The following is a 13,089-nucleotide window of genomic DNA, read 5'->3' as shown; positions in this document are numbered from 1 at the left end:
TATTAGTCTCATTAATCTTCAAACCTTAACATTGAATTAACATTTCCATCATTATAGATTGGTACACCAACATAACAAGTTTGGCTAACTCTAGTTTGCAACATCCTCCAAGTAATTTTAACTTCTATGTCAAACATACCATCATTAGGAACTCATTGCTTCCTTTATTATAAGAAATATCATTGTTGGTATTGACAATGGTACCACCATGGAAACATAGTATTCCTAAATTACCAGATATTTTGTCAAAGAACACAAATCTATCATATTAATATCCTAGGGTATCTATATCTAATTATCTAAAATCATTGATTATTTTATAAAATAACTTAATTATCAACTCAAACTATATCTAATTAACCTAATTACAAAAAACCCTAAATTTTTTAGTAAGTTCCTAATTCAAAACCCTAACATTGTATGAAATCAAATTAATATACATTTGCATAAATTACAACAAATTAAAAGAGAAAAAAATATTAAAAATACCTCTAAGTGTAGAACACGAATGGCGATAGTGATCGAGGTGGTTGTTTTGGCTAGAAATAAATTGACCGATAATGGCGAGAGAGGGGGGTGACGATCTTGTTCTAGAGAGAGAAGTGATCTTGTTCTAGAGAGAGAAGTGATCTCGTGATGTTTTGGATGTGTTTTGTGATGGAGAGAGAGAGGGAGAGGAAGAGAGGTCACCGAATGCTGCAGGGAGAGAAAAGGGATGGGTGGGTATGGAGAGAGAAAAAAAGAAAATAAAAGGAGAAAATGAATGAAAAAGAACTATGAGTTTTAATTTTATATGAAGTTATAGATGAAAAATTTACGATTCACATGTCACATATATAATCTATATCTTGTTAAACTATACTATATCCCAAATATATTTTTTATTATGCTACTTTACCAAATTATTTTTCACAGCGTTAAAAAACCCAAAAAAACTTCTATTTCCGCTTTATTAAGACTGTGATGGGAAGTTGACCCCACAGAAACAGAAACCAAAGAAAAAAAACCGTACAGACGTGTCAAGATAAGGACATTTTGATCTTTATTAAGACTGATGGGAAGTTTAACCCCACAACTTGACTTCGCCCAGAGCCCGCCCGGAACCACCAATGAATCCAGATCAAAAGACGAGAGTGATCTCATTGGCCCACGTGTCCTATTGAAAGGATATATTCTACCAGCATTAAAAAAATTATCCTGCTTGTCCATTTCGTGTAAATAGACAATAAAGGATTTAATTCATTAAAAAAACTTTCCAGCGTGCCACTCTGCTCCGTGTGGGTGTCCATCCAATCGCTCTAAACACGCTTCCCAAACCGGACCATTGTTGTTTTTTAGTGAAATTGTAGCCATTTCACGGACCAAAGAAACGAGCAGCTCATGGTAAGCACGTGAGGATGCTCTTATTCAAGCGTTTCTCACATGGCAACTTATGGTAACTTACATACATAAAGAGAGCTTATCCATTATAATTATAAAACTTACAACTACACTATCCAGAAATTGCAGGACGGTGTTGACGAAGAGAAAACTCATCTTCTCCTATCTAAGCCATTTCATTTCGAGCCCCTCTTTCTCTGGTTTATTATCAATGGCATCAAAGAAGTTTTTCAACGCAAGAGCTAACTACATCTACCCTACTATGGGGAGTGGTAATAATACAATCACTGCTCATGACAAAGTTTTTGAGCTCGATGAGGATGATGTTTATAATTCCAACGTTGTTTCATCGTTGGAGAGCAGGAAAACGATACCAAGTTCTCGTTCATCAAAGAAAGCTCCAAGGAAGGTCGAAATGGCCAAGGACCTGGCCCCGGTGACGTGTGCATCGTTGCCCGTGAACATACCGGATTGGTCCAAGATTTATAGCGATCATCAAAGGAAAGAGAATGAAAATAGTATTTATCACCTTGATGATGATTCTGACCATGATGATGATGATGATCTAGATGGTAGAGTGCCTCCACATGAATATTTAGCTAGGAGGAGAGGAGCCTCCTTTTCTGTTCATGAAGGGATCGGAAGGACCTTGAAAGGGAGGGACTTGCGCCAGGTGAGAAATGCAGTTTGGAAGAGAGTTGGATTTGAAGATTAGCAAAGAAGATTCACTACAAGTACGAGTAAGAACAGTAGAATTAATTTCTGGGAATTTAGATATGACATGGAGTAGTTGATGACTTTTTTCTTTTTAAGTGGAACATTGTCCTTTGGTTATAAGTGTTTTGAGTGTAGTCAGAGGATAACTTTTTGCTTGTAGTTTCTTAGATTTTAGACTGCAAGAGAAAATCAGAAACCCTCTGGTTGTTCTGGTTTTAGACTCCCATCGTTTGTCTTTTTTCCCATTAATTCTATCTGTACTCTCTTTTGTTGATAATTATGGTGTTATGGAAATTGAAGAAATTACAGGTGATATGGCCTCCTAATTTGGTTGGTGGGTGGTTGGCAGGAAAGCTACATACTAGCTAAGACAATTCTTGAATTAAAATTCATCTTTGATTAGAAATCCAGCATTAAATTTCACTTCTTTTCAGTCTTGATTATATCTTTTGCTTGCGGAACGAAACAATTTGTTTTACCTTTCATAAAATGTAAAGATCGGTGGATTACCTTTATTTGCGTGGGGCTCATGTAAAATTGTACATGAATTTGAAACACGACACTTGTATTCTCACGGTCCCTCCTATATGACCTTTTCTTTTTCCTTTTTTCGGTCCTGGAGTGCTTGTTTGGCTTCGATGACATCGCCAGCTTTCTTTCCAGCATATAATAGTGTTCATAAACAATGTCCACAAAATCCCAGAAAAAGGAGATTGCGTGGATACTTCGGTGTTGATTTTTACCTTAATCACTATCAATAAATTTACAAATATAAACAGAAACACTAATAAAAAATTATATCGGTATATTACGATGATTTTTACCGATATAATTTTCTATCACTATATCCATCAGTAATCACCGACAAAAAAATTATTTCGGTATATACCGAGGGACTGACAGAAGGTATTACATTGAAATTCAAAAGGACAATTCGTATGGTGATGTGGTATTTTTATCGATAAAATAACTGACAAAATAATTCCATTGATAATGTTGTCGGTGATATTTAATTTATGACTTGGACTTCCCTCCCTCATTTCTTCTTTTTTCTTATGCATTTTTTTAATGCAACAAAACAACCCCTCCATCTCAACACGATTCATCTTCTCACAACAAATCTGGCTATCACAACACTTAGTTTGTCAGCATCTATATTTTGATTCAAATTTTATTAAGGATTCTCCACTTTTAAGTAAGTAAATCTATCCTTTTTAATTTGAACTCAATTTTAAAATGTTTATTTTTTGCATGTTTTTTGTGGTATAAGTATTTTATTTAGGTGTTTACTTATTTTATAGTTTTTTCTCTTACAAATTTGTTATATGGACTTATCATTTGTACATGTTAGGGTTTGTTTTAAATTTTGTAAAATTGCATTTGTTTGTAAATTAATGAAACTTATGTCGAATTCTTAACTTAGATGTTTTGTGATGAAATACATAATGGTTTATTTAATGAATTCGTTTTATATTTGTCAATTTTATTGCCGAGTTGAAATTTTTGGTAAATGTGTAGAAATTTGAATTTATGTAGATAATTGATAATGAATTAATAGTACTATTAAAATAAATTGAATAAGTTTAAGCTAAATCAATATTTTTGCAAATTATTTAGTTAACGTAGTTAATTAATACATGTTGTCATTATTATTTTATATAGATTTAATACAAGTAATGGATGATCGTTCATGGATGTATAGAGATTCACCTCAAGGATTGCAAATGATAAATTATTGTAATGAGATTTAGGGTTTTATTAATTACGCTCTATCTAATATGAGAAATATTAGTGTAAGGGGCATTAGATGTCCATGCAAGAGGTGTAAAAATAAAAAGTTTTTCGATCCACATGTTATAACGATGCATCTTCTACAAAAAAAGGTTCATGGAGAAATACCTATGTTGGTATGCATACGGAGAACCATATATTCCTCACGATACCATGGTAGAAAGGATGGTTTGATCAACTTTTAGTTTTAGCAACGTATATGAAGTTGTAAATGGCAATAGTAATCTTTATAGGAATATGATTATGAATACGATGAGAATGAATTAGGGTCATGTCAGTCAATGTTCAATCATAAATAAAGAACCTAATGTAGACACGACCATGTTTTTTGATCTTTTGAAAGATTTTGACGAACCATTATGGGATGGTTGCACAAATCACAATAAATTATTAGTCGTTGCACATGTGTTTAATATCAAGTCAGATCATGGGTTAAGTGAAGTTTGTTATAGCAGAATTGTTGAATGGGCGAGAAGCATTTTACCTGAAGAGAATAGGCTAAAATATAACTTTTATGCTACTAAGTCCATGATGAAACCTCTAAGTCTAGGATAGTAGAAAATTGACATGTGTTCACATTTCTGCATGTTCTACTACCTTGAAAATACAGAGTTGATCAAGTGAAGAACATATGGACATTCTCGTTATAAACCCATGACTGGTAGGAGAAGGACTCTTGTCACACATAAAAAACTTAGATTCTTCCTAATTACACTTATATTGCAAAGGTTATTTATGCTACCAAAGACTGCTGCGCACGTGACATGGCACCAATCACATGATACAGTGGATGGAGTGATGGTGCACCCTTCTGATGGTGAAGGCTGGAAACACTTTAACAATGTGCATCCTCAGTTTTCCATAGAGACTAAAAACATGCATCTTATATATAAATAGATTCAATCCATTCGGGTCATTTGCTACTCTTTATTCTTGTTGGTCAGTGATACTCACAGTTTATAATTTGTCATCGGGGATGTGTTTGAGGTCGTAGTTCATGTTTTTATCTATGGTCATACCCGATCCTAATAGTCAAACTCAGAATATAGATGTTTGTTTGTGACCGTTGATTGATGAGTTGAAGTACTTGTGGTCATCCGGGACTTTGAATTATGATGTATCAAGAAAATAAAATTTTCTAATAAAAGCAACTTTGATTTGGTCTTTCAATGATTTTCCAGCTTATGGAATGGTGTCTGGTTGGAGCATACATGGAAAACTAGCATGTCCATACTATATGGAAAATAACAAGACATTCATGCTAACAAGTTGTGAATTTAAGTATTTGAAAAATGGATAAATAGGAAACACAAATAAAATTTAGCATCAGACATTGTTTTACATTGATGGAAATACCGACAGATTGTACATTACATACGGGTATCCTGACAGAATGTATTCATCAGTATATTCCAAAAACCATGAAAATTATTCCCCTTCACCCTAACACTATTCATGATGTTCATTGCATACAGGTATACTGATGGAATGTGTCTGTCGTTATATTCCAGAGACCATGAGAACTTTTCCCCTTCACCCTCGCACTATTCATGGTGTTCATTACATATGTGTATACCAACGAAATGTGTCCGTTAGTATATTTCAAAGACCATAGGAACTATGTCTAATGTTAAAATCATGAGTTGACTTGTAAAATCACATGATTTTACGAAGCAATATATGTTTATTGTGTTAAATCGGCTTAAGAACTCAAAAAGTGAAAATCATATTAAATCGTGTAAAATCATGATTTTGTACTTGGTTTTATGAGTTTATAAGGAATACACAAACACTGTAGTAATTACACCAAAAATTCAAAAACCTTCTCTTTTTTTCCTCAAAGTCCATCTAATGTTCCAGTACAAACCATCTTTACAATCTGCAATCTGCCTCTCGTTAACCTCCAGCCCTCTTTTTTTTTTTCACTCATTGACGGGCGACGACATCCTCTCCATTCTCCAATTCTCGACTGACTTGTACTCCTTGAACTTAGTTGATCACTACTAAGGAAACTAATTAATTGGGGGGGTCAAAGTAATTGAGTGATCTTGATTTCTTATAACACGTACGAAAGTTTAAAAGTAGATGACTTATCCAAAAGAGATTAGATTTTGGTATGAAAATATTAGTCTCAAATCCTTTTATTGTCATTTCCACTTCGTCTAAAGAAACAAATAGGAATTTTTTTGTTTTCCTTAGTTTCTTCCCTTGCTCATTTTAATGCCAAACAAACCCTTCCCCTCCTCTAATGAGAACTTTTTCTCTTTTCGGTTTAATTCTAGGTTTTGACTTATGGATGATTTAAGAACAATAGTTGAGTTTCCAAAGTAAAACTCCTTTGATAAAGAAAAAAAAAACCTACTAGCAGCAGTTAGGATCTTTGACCCAAGAGCTGGTAGAAGAAATTGAACCATACATTCGAAGAGATGATAGAACTATGGCTTTGTAACTTGTAATCAGATTTGTTTAAATGTTTTTCTTATGAGAAATTAATCTTCAATGTCACATTAGTAAGCTAGTATGGATGATATCATTGATTGCATTGACTAAGTTAAGATGGATATCCATCAGGTTTAATCATCATGCCCCTCTAAACATCTACACACAAAAGAGAGAGTAAATTGTTTTATTTAGTCCATATGCTCTTCTACATGTTATTCTTGTACATTCGACATGCAAATATATCTCAACAATAAAATCTACTACATCTGATTTTGGAACTCAAAGTCAATTATTGGAGTCACGGTTTGGAAACTTTGGAGATGGAGAAATAGTAAATGATTTACAAGAACAACAATGTTCTAAATTTCTAAAGAACCCTGTTGTTCTTATAAGAGATTTGAGTTATAAGAAATTAAAATAGAATAAAATCGAGTCATGAATTTGAATTTACCAACTATTTCCATTTTTGAGTAATTTTGTGGTTTGTCTAATCAACAAAAACAACACTTTTGCAACACAGTATGGATGCAAGTTTTACTTTCTTTCTTCTAGATTATATGCACTCCTATCTATTATATAATCTTATCATCTTATTGCTTTAATTTTATGAGTTCTTTATGCATGCTTCTGGATTATATGAATTGTTATGTATAACACAGAAAACCATCTGAAAAGTATATCCCCCATATAGTCTTTTCTCATTGTATCCTACCTATAGTTTTAGCTTAGATTAAAAAATGTGTCTGGATTTAGAATTTTTTTTGTTAGGAATGAAGAAATTATTAACAAACAACACTTCTATTCTAGAATCTCAAGCCACTAATAATATAAATGATACTTAAGTCCACTTGCCTTTGTCTAGCATAGAAAAAACCAAGCTACATGCCAATTTACTTCTGTCAATATCTTATTTTGTTTGCATTTCCTTCAACCTATTCATTCATTTTGTCACATGTATTATAATTCTTTTTTTAACTAAAATTTAATTAGAATCATATAATGTTTGTATAAATTACAAGGCTAATTTGAGTTGATTCTTGAACTGTTGAACATATGGCATCTAGAAAATATTCTTCTCATAATAGGCTTAATATGAGATGACAACATGATATAAATATTGATAAAAATTTAGAAAATTTCATTGCAAGTATGGTTAAAAAATTATCAGTGGAGGTATTTTTCATTTCAAACATCATTTGGCTTGCACTCGTAAGGATTTTAAGCCATGCCAACAAGTACTAGAAAATGTTAAGCAGATGAATTTAGGTGTTTTGGTGAAAAATCTAGAACTAACTAAAAATAAAAGAAAAGCTCATCAATATATTGGAAAAGATGATGATAATTAAATGAAAGAAATTAGTTCTAAGGACAAAAGAAAAAGAGTAGTTAGTAGGAGTGGAAGTACACAAACAACCCTAAATCTATTGCTAAAAAAGGATATTAGAGAAGAAGCATGTCGACAAATTGCAAGGTTTTTCTACACTAGTGCAATTCCATTTAACTACGTAAAAAAACCCCAATTTTCTTAAGGCACTTGAATTGGTGGCAAAGCATGGGCTTGGTTTGAAGCCTCCATCTTACCATGATATTAGAGAGAAGTATTTGAAGCAAGAAGTGGATCAACCAATGAACTTTCTTGAGGAGTACAAGCTAGAATGAAAGGTTGTTCAATAATGTCTAATGGATGGACAAATAAAAAAGATATTGTATTTGTAATTTTTTGGTTAATAGTCCTAAAAGGATAATTTTTTTTGTCATCGGTGGATACTTCTAATATGTCCAAGACTGTTGATAAGCTATTTGAGATGTTGGATGTCATTATGAAAAGGATTAGGGATGAAAATATTGTGTAAATAATCATCGATAATACTGCAAATTATAAGCCAGCAGGACAATTATTGATGAAAAAAAGAAAGAGGTTGTTTTGGACACCATGTGTTGCCTATTGTATTAATATGATATTGGAAGATTTTGAGAAGAAGTTAGAGGTTCATCAAGTAACTATTGCTAAGGGGAGGAGAATTACCTCATATATTTATTCAAGAACTATTCTTATTTCCATGCTAAGATATTTTACAAAAGGAAAGGATTTGATTATGTCTGCTAACACTTGGTTTACTACTACATATTTGACTCTAGGATGTTTGAATGATCATAAAATACAGCTGATGACTATATTTACTTCCAAACAGTGAAGGTCATATAGGTTTTCAAGAATAGAAGAAGGAAAACATATTCAAAACTATGTTTTAGACAACAGGTTTTGGCATGATGTCACTATATGTATTAAGACAACATACCCTCTAATTAAAGTTCTTTGATTAGTTGATTTAGATGAGAAACCAGCTTTGGATTTTGTATATAAAGCAATGGACTGAGCAAAAGAGAGGATACATGTAAAGTTTGATTTTATGAAAAAAGGTATCAATCTTGCTAATTATTTATTTTACATGTTGCCGTCTATTAATATGAATGTCTTTGGAGATATACTTTAAATTGAGATTTTTCTAGATTGTAATGATATTTTTATTGTTTTTTTATAGTTATATACCTATATGAAATATTGTTGATACAAGATGGGAACTTCAACTTCATAGACTTTTACATGCAACAGCTTATTATTTGAATCCTCATTATCATTATAATCCTAATTTTAACGTTAATGCTAACATTAAAATTGGATTATATTAATGCTTAGAAAGGATGATGCATGCAAATGAAAGGTGCAAAATTGACTTACAACTTGAATCATTCAAGGATGTAAAAGGGTTGTTTGGCATTAAAGCTGTCAATACAGCAAGGGATAAAAAAACTCTAGCTCTATGGTAGGATTCTTATGGGGATGAATGTCTAGAATTACAAAGGTTTGCAATCCGAGTTCTAAGCTTGACTTGTACTTTATCTGGATATAAGCGTATCTAGAGTGCATTTGAAATGGTGAGTTTTTTTTATCTTATTATTTTAAATGTTGAAATATTTTATAAGAATCTTATAAATTTGAATTGTTTATTTAGTTTCATATAAAACGAAGAAATCATTTGCACTAGAAAAAAAATGAATGACTTGGTATTTGTAATGTGCAATCTTAAATTGAATTATAACCAAGTTAAAAAGCAAGCTGATGATTTTGATGTAGTTTTAGATGATCTTTTATTTGATGATGATTGGATAACTGAGGGAGAAAAACATGATGGTTCATCAAACTTTGATTTGCTTGGTGTTATTGATAGTGTAACACAAAGAAAAAATGGTAAAGAAGATGAAAGTGATGCAAAAGAAATTCCTAATGATGCTGAAATGTAGAGTCATGGTATTGGAGATGATTTAGAGATTCAAATTGATGATAATCTAGAGAATTTAAGGAGTTTTGAGTAAAAGAATATGGAAATCAGTCTAAAAATCAGTTAGAATCTTATAGAAATCTTAGTATATATGGTTTAGAAAAGAGAATCTGGTATTAACTATCCAGATTCTCTAGATTATTGCTTTCTAGTTTAGTGTAGGATACTTTCCTATCTAGTATTTATTTCTTGTTTTGAGGGTCAGTAGGTTAGCTTCTCTTCCCTATTTATTGTACAAACATACTACTAGTAATATTAAGAAAAGAGAAAGACTTCTATCAAAATTCTTCATGGTATCAGAGCCTACTCTTGAACCCTAATCTGCTTCTCTAAGGCATGGCGGCGGCGGCAGGATAAAGCTCTCTCTTTAAGGTGACCTCGCTGCCAGGAATAGCTTCTTATGGTAGCCTTTCAAGAGGCACTGAAGGCACATCACACCAAATCACAGGACATAAACTCAATGGATATAATTATCTTCAATGGTCATCATCAGTCATGATGTTTATTTATGGAAAGGGCAGAGATGACTACCTCACAGGGGATATCATCATACCAGAAAAGAATGATCCCAAGTTCCGAACATGGAAGACTGAAAATCATATGGTAATGTCATGGTTGATCAATTCAATGACCAATGAAATTAGTGAAAATTTTTCTCCTATATGGAACAATAAAGGAAATCTAGGAAGGAACAAGAGAAACTTACTCAAGTTCTGAAAATACATCAGAACTATTTGAGATTGAGGTAGTGTTACATGATTTACGCCAAGGAGAACTTTATATTACTCAATACTTCAACACTCTCTGCCGTCATTGGCAACACTTAGATATGTTTGAAATTCACATATGGAATTGCCCTGAAGACATGGTCCTATCTAGAAGAATTGTTGAGCAGAAAAGAACTTTTAAATTTCTTCTTGGGCTCAACAAGAACCTTGATGAAGTCAGAGGTAGAATAATGGGAACCAAACCTCTTCCAAATCTCAGAGAAGAATTCTCTAACGTTAGACGTGAAGAAAGTAGAAAGAAAGTAATGATGAGACCTCACAACTCAGCTCATATAATGGAAGGATCTGCCCTTGCTACTCGAGGCTATTCAAACAACAACTATGATAACCGACAGAGGAAAGGAAGACCTTGGTGTGATCACTGCAACAAACCAGGACATGTAAAGGAAAACTGCTGGAAGATTCATGGTAAACCTGCTGATTGGAAACCATCAAAATCAATAAATGACAAAGACAGACGTGCCAACAATGTTATCTCAGATAACAACTGAGATAAGAACACCATTCTGCCAACAGAAATAAGTCCTTTTAGCAAATAACAGCTTGAGATCTTACAGAAACTCTTCAGTCAGAATTCACTGTCTCAACCAAGTATGCCAACCTCTGGTTCTGGCTCTGGTCTGTTAGTACAAAAAGGTAAATTTTCAATAGCCCTTACTGTTAGTAAGAAACACTCAAGCCCTTGGATCATCGACTCTGGAGCATCAGACCATATGATAGGAGATGCCACTCTTCTTAATGAATACAATCAGTGCACTAATAATTCTATAGTCCGTATAGCTGATGGGTCTTCCTCCCAAGTTAAGGGAATAGGCCTGAGTAGACTCTTAAGAGATATGATCCTAAACTCTATTCTCCATGTTCCTAACCTAGACTGCAACCTACTCTCAATTAGCAAATTGACCCGTGACCTGAATTGTGTTGCTAAATTCTTTCCTCACTTGTGTATATTTCAGGACTTGGATACGGGGAAGAAGATTGGCAGTGCTAAGATGTGTTCTGGGCTCTATCTGCTCAAAAGTGAGATTCCTCTAAGGCAAACTCAAAACAGAAGCCATGTATCATCCAAGGGTCAGTCAGCTTTAAATTTTCATATCAATAAAGATAGTGAAGTTCTGTTATGGCACTATCGTCTTGGTCATCCAAACTTCATGTACCTTGAAAAGCTGTTTCCATCCTTCTTTTCCAATAAAAGCTCACAATACTTCAAATGTGAAATATGTCAACTCTCTAAACATGTTCGCAGTAGCTATACCACCATTTCATATAAACCATCACATCCATTTGCAATGATTCATAGTGATGTATGGGGCCCCTCACAAGTGCACAATATAACTAGAACTCGGTGGTTTGTCTCCTTTATTGATGATCACACTAGATTGACTTGGTTATTCCTTATGAAAGAAAAATCTGAAGTCAGCCAGATTTTCCAAAACTTCCATGCCATGATACAAACCTAATTCCAGACTAAAATCTAAATCCTAAAAACTGATAATGCCAAAGAATATTTTAATTCTAGCCTTAATACTTATTGTCTAAATCAAGGCATTATCCATATAAGCTCTTGTGTTAACACTCCACATAAGCTCTTGTGTTAACACTCCACAACAAAATGGAGTGGCTGAAAGGAAGAATAGACATCTGTTGGAAGTTGCTAGATCCCTTATGCTCTCTACTCATGTGCCAAAACAATTCTGGGGAGAAGTTGTACTCACAACAACCTCTCTCATTAATAGAATGCCTCCTAGAGTTCTAAACTTCAGAACTCCCAACCAAGTCCTTCTACAAACCTTTCCACACACCAAACTACTCTCTTCCTTAAACCCTAAAGTATTTGGCTGCTCAGTGTTTGTTCATATACACCATAGAGAAAAATTAGACCCTACCTCTCTCAAGTGCATTTTTATAAGATACTCTCCACACCAAAAGGGTTATAAATGTTACTCTCCTGTTCTAAAAAATGACTATACCTCTATGGATGTCACATTTTTTGAACACCAAGCATACTATCCCAAATCTGATCTTCAGGGGGCAACTATGAGAGAATATCAGAATTGGGATATACAATCTGATCATGTAATTAACTCAGGAGACAACCAACAGAGTCTTGTCCAAAGTCATTTGAGTCCTTACACTACACCTCCAACCTCAATCCAATTAGTCCCAGCACCACCAGCCTCAGTCCAATCTCCTGACCAAATTCATCCTACACCAAAACAGATCACAAATCATGAGCTTCTTACTTATTCTAGAAGAAAAAAACTTGGAAAGGAGATAGAGCACACAATACCTCTTGCATATGACCAAGATTCAAAACCAAGTCCAGATTCTGCCCCAATATACTCAGGTATGGAAACTTCTGACTGTAATACTACCTCTGTTATTGATGATTTAAATATTCTAATTGCTTTGAGAAAAGGGTGTTAGATCATGCACAAGTCATCCCATCAACAAATTTGTTTCATATGAAGGGTTACCACCAACCTATCATGCATTTGTTTCAGCCATTGATAGTGTATAAATTCCTATGTCTATTGAAGAAGCTCTCAAAGATTCAGGGTGGAGAAAGGCAGTGAGTGATGAAATTAGTGCCTTAAACAAGAATAGAACTTGGGAAATTTCTGAACTTC

The 13,089-nt window shown here is 33.6% G+C and overlaps 1 protein-coding gene across 1 annotated transcript; it reads left to right on the top strand.

Annotated features, from left to right (window-relative positions):
• Positions 1 to 1,451: 1,451 nt before the first annotated feature.
• Positions 1,452 to 2,410, top strand: LOC133677133 (protein S40-4). The gene has a single exon (XM_062098968.1). It carries the CDS (start codon positions 1,592 to 1,594, stop codon positions 2,093 to 2,095), a length of 504 nt encoding a protein of 167 aa, XP_061954952.1. The 5' UTR covers positions 1,452 to 1,591; the 3' UTR covers positions 2,096 to 2,410.
• Positions 2,411 to 13,089: the final 10,679 nt, after the last annotated feature.

The sequence above is a fragment of the Populus nigra genome, chromosome 17 (genome assembly GCF_951802175.1).
Source record: "Populus nigra chromosome 17, ddPopNigr1.1, whole genome shotgun sequence".
NCBI lineage: Eukaryota > Viridiplantae > Streptophyta > Magnoliopsida > Malpighiales > Salicaceae > Populus > Populus nigra.
The sequence above is the reverse complement of the archived record's forward strand: the minus strand, read 5'-3'. Positions and strand labels throughout refer to the sequence as shown.

Coding starts and splice junctions, on each gene's coding strand:
- LOC133677133 (XM_062098968.1), top strand. CDS start 1,592: ATGGCATCAAAGAAGTTTTTCAACGCAAGAGCTAACTACATCTACCCT.